General features: G+C 41.9%; 1 protein-coding gene across 1 annotated transcript in view; it reads left to right on the top strand.

Annotated features, from left to right (window-relative positions):
• The window catches only part of pebp4 (phosphatidylethanolamine binding protein 4), a 37,770-nt gene extending 27,722 nt beyond the window's left edge, over positions 1-10,048 (top strand). The window contains exon 5 of the mRNA XM_014023857.1: positions 8,238-10,048. Within this exon, the coding sequence (XP_013879311.1) occupies positions 8,238-8,329 (92 nt within the window). The 3' untranslated portion in view covers positions 8,330-10,048. The remainder of the gene's footprint in view (positions 1-8,237) is intronic.
• The last annotated feature ends 263 nt before the right edge of the window (positions 10,049-10,311 follow it).

Here is a 10,311-nt window from a genome sequence, read left to right as displayed (position 1 = left end):
ACACACACACACATACACACACACACACACACACATTGTTCACACATCCAGCCCTCTGTCTCCTGACCCCAACAGCCTCCTTAAGCTGCAAAAAAAAAAGCTAAAAAGCACAAAAAGCAAACTGAGTTCAGAATTATTGGCTGAAAAAAGAAGGAACTATTGAAAATAAAGTATTGATTAAATTCCTGCTTCACTTTTTTTTTTCTTTTTCATTTATTTGTGGTGAATTGTAAGGAGAGGATGCGCGAGTTGATCACGTGTGAAAGAATGGATCACAGTGGCTTTAGCTGCCGGATCGTACGCGTTGCTCATCTTGCCTCCTGGAGCCCGTACTGCCAGCTCAGCACACTCCACAGTAATTGAAGCCATTTGCAATGTTGCAGTGTGGTAATGGGCAGATCCATGTCTACCACCCACCCACAGCCTCTACCATTAATCAGAGCTGCAGAGTCAAGAGAGCCAGGATTTGGTTGCTACAGCAGGCCTGACTTTCAGCCAGGAGTCGGATGCTTTAAAGGAACATGATGACGTCCTCCGCTATGGCTGCTTTTAATTTATACATCGTTTAATCTTTTTTTTTTTCCTATTGACAATTTTGATATATTTTGCTTCTCTTAATTTAGGAAAAAAATCTAATTCCGCTAAACAAGAAATGTATCATTAAATTTACCAAGAAAGCCTACTTTTGAATAATCTCAGGTTAGTTTTTATGTTGATTTGTTACAACTTAAGACACTAATTACAAAATAACACAGTACTGCTTTAGTTGAATCAGCTGAGTGATGAAAAAATCATTCAATACTTACTTACAGGGAAAGTCCACACCAGGGGTCCTCAAACTTTTTCCTGTAAGGGCCACATAACTTTTCCCTTCTCTGGTGGGGGGCCGGAGTCAGTTTGTAACAGAAAAAGTGTGACTATTGCAGGAGTGCCTAAATGTAAAAATGTATTGTTTTCCAGAAAGCACAATCAAATAACCCTCTCTGGGTTCTTCACAGTATGTATTCTGCTGAGCTAACAGTCCACTTTTTAGCTTTGAGAGTTTGCTTGCATTTGGTCTTGCAAGCTATCATACTTGTCTTTGTGACGGTATTCATAGTGTCGCCGCAGATTGTATTCTTTGAATACCGCCACYGCCTCTTGACAGATGAACAAAAAATAATCATTTGTCCACTGCAGCTTAAATGTCCTGTGTTCTGAATCAATTTTTCTCTTACCTAATCTTTTCGCCATTATTCCATTCTCTCTTTGAGAGGGGCGGGTTTAGGATTTTTTTTCTGGGGGTTGCCAGATAGGGGCACAGACCGCAGAAGGGTGGAACAGAATGTCACGTTATATGCGTGTATGTATGAAATAGTTACTAACTAATAATTTTTAATAATGAAAATAGTTCATAACTAAGGAACATTTTATTGCAAAAGTCCAACTTTATAATCAAATATAAATACGCATATATGAAAAAAATAACTAAATGCTCTCTGGTATTGTTCTGGGGGCCGGACCAAATGGGGAGGTGGGCCGCATCCGGCCCACGGGCCATAGTTTGGGGACCACTGGTCCACACAATCCTTTTAAAAATTACCAAAGGTAGTTAAATATTTTTAGTTTTTTATAAATTTTATTTTTAAAGTGCTTTTAAAGACGTCCTGATGCATCTCAGTAATCCAGGTAGAAAAAAATCAAAAAGAAAAAATAAGTAGGTCCTCTGGATGGGTTCTTCTTCAGTGAAACGTTTCGTCTCTCGTCCAAGAGACTTCTTCAGTCTGATGAGTTTCAGGTGAACTCAGCCTTATAAGCCCTGCCTCCACATGGACAAACAGGTTAGTCACATGCAAAAGAGGGCAAGAGGATGTTGAACCCCCGCTTGCATTCACTACATTCACATAACACGACACGGGTCAGGTGATGGGGCACATGACCCTCTATGAACAATAGAGCTAATCAAGCCTATTGTTAGTCGATGGCCTTATTTTGCATGTGACTAACCTGTTTGTCCAGGTGGAGGCAGGGCTAATGGTACGTTTACACCGAATGTGTTTTGAGTGGGAGCGGCCGATTCACATTCAAAGTCTGTGGTGGAGGCGCCTCTAGGGGTCGTGGGTCGCATCACGTACGTTTTGGGCGGCACGCAAGGAAGGTGGAAGGGGCGCAGAGCATTTTCCGTGCATGCGGTGCTGCGGAAGCCGCCGCCGCCCGAGCCGCCGCCAGAGTTCATATATCTGAACTTTTCGCCGCTCGACGTGTCTCCCACTGAAAACCGAAACAGACGGACTGGAGATCTTTACCTTAAATCGACCATGTGCAGTTGGATTTTCTGGCAGGATATATCAGCACCGATGTGGATCAGCTGCTCGGGAACAAAAAAAAAAGTCCGTCAGCTGGCAGCTTCTGGAGTGACGAAACTAACTGAACAAATCGCCTCTAAATCATCTGGTGAGTTAATTATCTGCTGTGCGCAACGTTCGCTTGCTTTTTAGTAAATAAATCAAAGGCATTTTCTTTTATTCTACTGTATCTTTATTCACCTGCCGAGGACACGCTCCTCCCACACCCCGCTGCTGCTGCTGCTTGTTCTGGTCTGAACACTAGTGCGTTCTTCGGCCTGAAAATAGTGCGTCCAACGAGAGACGTTTTGCTCTTATTGGCCGCTCAAAACGTGTTCGGTGTGAACGTAGCATTATAAGGCTGAGTTTCACCTGAAACTCATCAGAATGAAGAAGTCTCTTGGAGGAGAGACGAAACGTTTCACTAAAGAAGAACCCATCCAGAGGACCTACTTATTTTTTCTTTTTGGTGCTTTTAAAGACACTCAAAGATGTTGTACAAAAAATAAATGCATTAAAAACAGCAAATCAACAAGTACACCAGGCAAATTTTAAACATTAAAAGCAGTTCTAAAACGAAGAATTTTGAAGGTGGGGAGGTCAGAGCAGTCCCAAATGGATTGTGGGGTTGAGTTCCAGAGAGTGGGGGCGGCAACGTAGAATGCTCTGTCACCCCAGGTTCGGAGTTTGGTCCTGCAGGGAAGGGACGGGAGGTTTGCATCAGAGGAGCGGAGGGAGCGGGAAGGGGCGTGGCAGTGGAGCAGGTCTGAATGGTAGTGGGGGGTCCAGATTATGAAGGTGATGAGGAGGACTTTGTAGTGAATGTGCTGATGGATGGGGAGCCAGTGTAGACTTTGGAGGACAGGGGTGGTAGTGGAGGAGTCGGGCAGCAGAGTTTTGCATATATTGCAGTTTACTGAGTGTTTTAGGGTAGACTGTAAAGGAGACTGTTGCAGTAGTCAATGAAGGAAATGATAAAGGCGTGAATTAGGGTTTCAGTGAGATGGGCGGAGTCTAGCAATGTTATTTAGATGGAAAAATGCAGTCCAGGTTATTTGGTTGACGTGATGAACAAAGGAAATATTGGAGTCCAAATAAATGCCAAGATTACGAATGAGTGGTGTCTATGGACAAAGAGAAATCATGGGTGGATCTGGTGATGTTTTTGGGACAGATGATGATAATCTGTTAGTAAAGAAACTGCAGCTTTTACAACAATAGGCCAAAAAAAAAGAAAGAAAATAATTACGTTTGATTAAAAGGGTAAAAATGATCCAAACATTTCAAATATCAGGTTACACGTTTGTGCACAGACTCGAACAAAAGCTTTTTGTTTATCCTCTAATCCTCACAGTTTTAGGCAAAGATTATATTGGCTGAACTAATCTTAACAAGTTTCATACTTTCTTAAGTTAATGTGCAGGAAAAAAAAGAATTTAAAAAATCACATTTTATTTGTCACATACACAGTAATACACAGTACGACTTGCAGCGAAATGCTTTTTGTAACTGACCTGAACACAAGCTAAAGATTCAAGTTTAAATTTAAAACAAAACAACAGGATAAGTGAAAAGCAGGAATGCAGAAGGTGCAAAACAATAAAAAATTAAAGAACACATGGGTATATAGGGTACAAAATAATTAAAATGTAAATTTATTTTTGAAAAGTGATTGACAGAAGAGCAACTGTGAAATCTGTTTGTGTAAGGTTGTAGAAGTTTTACATAAAGAAACATTATGATGTAAAATTAGTGAAAATTGTCTGTGAGGTACTCAGTATCACTTTGTTCATGAATTGTGTGTGTGGTCTGTTGAATTTCAGTTCAATTTTAAGTTAAAAAATAAAACATAATTTAAACTTCAAGAGTGCAAAATGTGCAAAACAATAAAGCAGAGAACATTATAAAATGTATAACATAACCAAAAGTGAATGGAGAAAACCCCAGTTTTTATTTGCATACTTCACAGTTTACTGAGGTAGATTAGTCAGCAGATTCGTTGGGATCATTTTTATAAGTAAAGCTCTTATCAGGACGTTTTTGTGGCTCTGGGATCTGGCCTGTCCACTTCAGTTTTTTTTTTTTTTTTTTTTGAGTAAAGCCATTACTTTTCAGATTTAAATATTTACTATATTTTCTAACATACGTCTAGCATCTTTGTACCAACATGGGCTAACATTTTAATTGATTCAGCCTCCCAGTTTCAGCAGAAGATGCTGCCACCAGTAATATATTTTATTATGTTATTTTAGTCATTCATTGCAGTGAGTCAAAATGTGTGATTTAATTCAATATTTCACATTGTTCTTGGCAGTTTTTTGTAGCCTAAAAGTATATTTTTACTCATTTTAGCTGAGCTAGGATAGTTTCATTTTATTTTTTTATTCTTATTTTTATATTTTATTTATTTATATTTTTTTTGTCTAATAGTTTGGCCCTTTTTGCTGCCCCTTAGTCAAGACATACAAAGAATGCAGGAGGTTGTTGTCACATGCGGTGAGCCATCGATGTTTGCCAGAAAGTCCTGCTGCTCTTTCTGTGTTGCCATAGGCCTTTTGGCAGCCTCCCTGACCAGTTTTGTCCTCGTCCACTCATCAGTCTTGGACAGACATCATATATAACTGGTGTGCCACACTTGTTGATAATTGTCAATATTGTATGTTACGTTATAGTCTGTGATGGACTTGCGACCTGTCCAGGGTGTACCCCGCCCCTTGCACTGTGACTGCTGGATATGGGCACCAATGACCCACGCAACCCTGAAAAGGAAGAAGCGTGTACAGAAAATGGATGGATGGATGGACGTTATAGCCATTACTTTGTACTTTGTCGCTGACTGTCAAACAACTGTTCAGTGACCAGATTCAGACAGAGGCAACCAAGAGGTTCTGAAGTGATCCAACAGCTTAGAGTGTAATAGATTGCAATAGTGTGCTATTTAAAATTTTACAAATCTTTTGTTTCTCCCAAATGTCAGTATCAAGTGTTTTGTTCTCCAGTGTGAAAGTTTGTCTCCGTTAAGCAAAAACGGGGCATTAAATAATTTTACGGTTTAAAAATCAACTGTAATTTTCAAGGGCAGCACGGTGGCTCAGTTGGTAGAGCTGATGCCTTTCAAGAAGGTCACTGGTTCAAATCCCGGTCCGGGGACCTTTCTGGGTAGAGTTTGCATGTTCTCTCCGTGCATGCGTGGGTTCTCTCCGGGTACTCCGGCTTCCTCCCACAGACCAAAAACATGACTGTTAGGTTAACTGATAACTCTAAATTGTCCCTAGGTATGAGTGAGAGAGTGAATGATTGTTTGTCTCGTTTGTCTCTATGTGTGGCCCTGTGATGGACTTGCGACCTGTCCAGGGTGTACCCCACCCCTCGCACTGTGACTGCTGGATGTGGGCACCAATGACCCATGTGACCCTGAAAAAAGGAAGAAGCGTGTACAGAAAATGGATGGATGTAATTTTCACTTTTGCAGCTCTTTGTTTTCCTGTCATCTTCTGTAACGATTCTTGCACTTAATACTAAGAAGTCAGGTTCGATCCTGGCTTCTCTGACCTGCATGTTGAAGGAAGTGTGCGTTGTTGGGAAAATGAGTCCCACGTTGCCCCTGATTTTTCCGACTGATGTGTTTGATAGGGCGAATGTGGTTTTTAGAGTAAAATAAAAACTTTAAGTAGCCATCAAGATTAGAACAGCAATGCGTAAAATGTATAATTGCACATCATTTTACTAAAACTCAACAGGTAAGCTGATGCATTGACTGAAATCCTCTACAAGAGATTGTCCTGCTGAAGGCTCTCTGAGTGAGATATCCTTATTGTCCAGCAGCTGAACCCTGACCTCTAAAATATTAGGCTCATAAAATAGTAATTTCACTATTTATGCTTTAAATCTCATGAGAAACCTCACTATAGTTCTTGCCCTGATAGGTCTCCTTTAACTCCACTGCAAGGAAAACGATTACTGGGTTTTGAGTATTTCTGAGACACTGTAAGAGGTTTAACAGGGACACCGCCCACACCACTAAATGTAGCAGTTCTCTGTCACCTCGCAGCAGTCCTGATCTTCCTGCCATACCCAGACGGAGACGCAAGGTGGAAACAAAAGGAGAGGCAGGAAGACTTGAACATCGCCCTCGGGTCCCACACTATCTGTCCTTTCCATGAGCGTGCAGATGGGAGAGGCGGAAACGTGCCTCTGCACTACAAACAAGCACCAGACTATTTTAAGGTCACTTGTAAGTCTCAGGGTATCAGCCAGTGTGATAGCTCCTAAGATTGTGAATGCGCCTCATTTTGGATTGAGCCCAATGATTACACAGCTTTAGACAGGATTATACGTGAAGCCTTACAAGCACTGGTTTATTTTGACTCTCTGTTTGATACTTATTAGAGGAAATATTGCCTAACACTGCTGCAAGGCATGTTCTTTCTGCAAAAAAAATGGGGTAAAGAGTGTCTGGGTGTTTATGCATCACTGTCATCATTGTCGAATCTGCCTCATGATTCGTCGATCATGTTTCAGTAAAGTTTGTCTCATCGCTGCATCACCCTTCGGCTTTCTTTAAATCGTAACCTCTGATGGGTGATGAACCTTGTTGTGGACATGCAGAGAGGTTTGGGGATCTGCAGAGGCGGTGCATTATCAGAGACCGAAGCAAAGGCCGGAAGGGGGCTGCTAGGGCCGTGCCCTATCATACAGACAGGTCACTTGACTCCATTGCCCTCTTGTGATTATTGGTGGCCTCTCTGCAGGCAGTCTTCATTCACAGAGACGACCTGGGGAAATTCAGGTACTCATCTGCTCATCTCCGGGTTATTATTCATCTTCCTCCACAGCTGAGCTCAGAACTTGACCTGAGCACGTGGCAAACATGCAGGTGTCAATCCTTAAGCTGAAGACAGGAGCTAAAAAATAGTTTAGCAACAAAACTGCCATTCAGGGTCATTTTTTTTTTCAAAGCTGTAGGGAAGTAAAGATGATGTGTAAAAACTGACTGGTTGAAAAGAATGTTTTTTTGTTTGTTCCTTCATTGATGGTAAATGGCTTTGATGTATGTGAAGAATCTTCTAGATAAAACACGTGGCTCTCTGATGGCAAAACCAGGCACATCTGAGTTCAGGAGCATTGATTTTACTATCCAGACGTATTCTGATTTGACCCCTAACTGTGAGTCCATCCTCCTAACAGACTTGGATTGTTTAGTTGGCTTTCTTCCTTTTCAAAAGAATCACTTTCTGATGTGAGTCCTGAGCAGCCGTTAATGCAATTACTCCGCACATGGAAAAACCAGAATGTCGCAGATTCCCTGGATTTCAGAGCAAAGTATCAACGTCTTATGAAAACGCGAGCATATGAAGATACAGTCGGCCTTTATTTGTAGAATCTGTTAAAGTTTGCAAGTTTAAAGCACACAGGGTTTTCTTTACTTGGAAGGGTAGTTGTGAATTTGTCTTTTTTATTAGTAAAGGGAGGGGGAACTGCAGGGAATCAGTGGTTGTCAAAATGTAAGAAGTGATATTGTCATACCAGCCGGATGGCCGTCTGGTGTTTGTTTAAAAGGGGAGGGAAGAAAAAAAAACAGTCCAGGCGATTGAATCATTTCTTCTTGCCAATACGTCCTTGCGTTCCCACCTCCATCATTACAGCAACATGTTTTATTTTCAGCAGTGCTGTTCTCAGTGACTCACATCCCGGAGCCATGTGCTGCTCAGTTAGGCCTCAGATCCTTTAAACACAGACCGACTGGTCAGAAGAAATGCTCTCGTAATGCACCAGAGAGTGCACTCAGAATATGGCTTAATGTTGGAGTCTTTTTTTTAGCAGACTGAACACAAACGTCAAGTTTCTTCATGCACAATATTTGTAAATACTAATACACATCTCTGTTTCTTGTGTGTCTTCCTGCTTCACCAGGTGAATGGGACTTGCTGGCCTTCGCAACAATGTTTGGTTTGGGAGAACCTGTGGCCGCGGTGCAGTTTTTCAACCAGAATTACAAAGACTGAAGATGCCCGTGCAGACGCTGCAGATAGATGAAGAATCTCTCACTATGGTGATGCAACACATTGCTTTCATTGTAATGTTTCTGAGCAATAAACAGCAGCGGTTCTTCAAAGCCTGCACAATGCTTCTATCTTATCGCTGAGTTGGAAAGAGAGAGAGAGAGTTCCTCTTTGTGCTGCAGCAGCTGATGGCTTTTGATGTCACCCCGTATCTTTGCCACGTGATCCGGAGCGAAGGATTCAGGAGATCGATTTTGACTCTCGCTGGGGATTTCTTAATAGTTTCCAAACACCGCTGACAAGAGAAGGAAGACGGCCCGAATATCACAACTCAGTGTGGAAAGACTTGATTCTAATTCAGGGCCGGAAACACGTCAGGGCCAAAAAAAAGGAAGTGGGAGGTGAAACCGAGACCGCAGCTCAGCCGGATGCTGCAGTGGAACTTCAACCAAAATACTCTACAGTGTGACAGGACGGGAGGGGGAGGGGCCATGGGGCCTGTCATGTACTGGCTGAGGGGAACTTGCTGTTTGTGTAATTGTTTATCATATTTCCACTGACCACTCTCACCCCAACTTGGAAACAATGAGCTACTTTTAGGTTCTCAACTTGAGCAGCTGAAGTGAAAACGGCTCTGTTTTGATGGTGCCCTTCAGTCTAACTTTGGGACGGTGGACCCATTCCGAACTTTTAAAAAGAGCTACTTAAGAGCCTCACCTGGCAGGTCTGCAGAGGGATGGTGAGCGTAAACTTTTCAACCCATTCAGACTTTGCAGGTCTTTGTAGAGGGGCCGGTCAGAGTACCCCCTGTGGGGTATATTGGTTTCTAACTAGCAACTCCCCTCCGGGAATGCTTTGTATCAATACCCCAGATATCTGGAAAAAAGGCTGGATTTACATGAGTAACTTTGATGTTCTGATGATCAATCTTCCGTCGGTGGTTTGATTGACCCCGGTTTGGTGTCTCATCAGTGGGCTCGGCAGGAGTAGGTAATGGAGGTTTCTGTTCCTTTGGTGGTTAAGCCAGCCTTGGTAAACCCCTGTGTGCCCTCCCCGTGAACTCTGGGAGATCATTGATCAATTTGTCCTGTGTTTGCTTTGTTTGCCTCCCAGACTTAGCAGTCAAAGCATCCGAGTTCACAAACAAAACAACCAAAACAATGCACATTAGCACTCAGTCAGAGAGAGAAACCGCTGCATTTGAACCAGCGTTAGGCATCCGTCGGTGCGAGTTTTGCTCTTGACCTTGGTTCGCTCATCTCATTTGACTTATGAAATCACATTTCTAACAACTGGCAGGAGCAGGATAATTCCACACTCATTGTGAAGCATGCCAAATGGGAGAGCAGTCTTCCAAAAACCACCTACTTGAATCCATCATTACAAGATTGAAAACGCCAAGATCTGCACTTCCAAATACACTGTGCATTTTTTCCCTCTCTCTCTCTCTCTTTATGTCTTGGAGATATCCTGCCAAAACAGCTGGGCTTCACCTCTCGATTTCCTTAAATGTGTTTATTTTTACTCCAAATGTCAAGAGAGTTGAGATATTATGATTTAAGAAAATTGACAGCTGTAGTTTAGTGCTGCACAGTATATAGGCTTCTCTGAGAAGGGAAATAAAAAAATTGCTTCTCACATCCCCTGGTGAAACGAGAAAGACATTTATTATTTTCTTAATGTATTCAAACTTACCTTAATTAAAAGAATTCGTATAATCAATTCAGTTGCCTCACTGATGATGAGTGATCGAATATGCATGATGACTTGGCTGCTGAAGGAGTGCAGGAGTTTTTTTTATTTCACAGGAGAATTTCTGCAGTTTATAACATTAAAGGTTGAATTTAAGCGCAACATCTGTTCGGCGATTGTCAACAACTTTAGTCTACTTTTCCACCTCATACATTAATTTACTTTCCCATTATTTATTTTCTTTTCAACTTTCACAGACTGATAATTGTCCTGTGGATCTAACCTCGGAGATT

Source organism: Austrofundulus limnaeus, unplaced genomic scaffold (assembly GCF_001266775.1).
Source record: "Austrofundulus limnaeus strain Quisiro unplaced genomic scaffold, Austrofundulus_limnaeus-1.0 Scaffold393, whole genome shotgun sequence".
NCBI lineage: Eukaryota > Metazoa > Chordata > Actinopteri > Cyprinodontiformes > Rivulidae > Austrofundulus > Austrofundulus limnaeus.
This window is presented reverse-complemented; position numbering and strand designations above follow the sequence as displayed.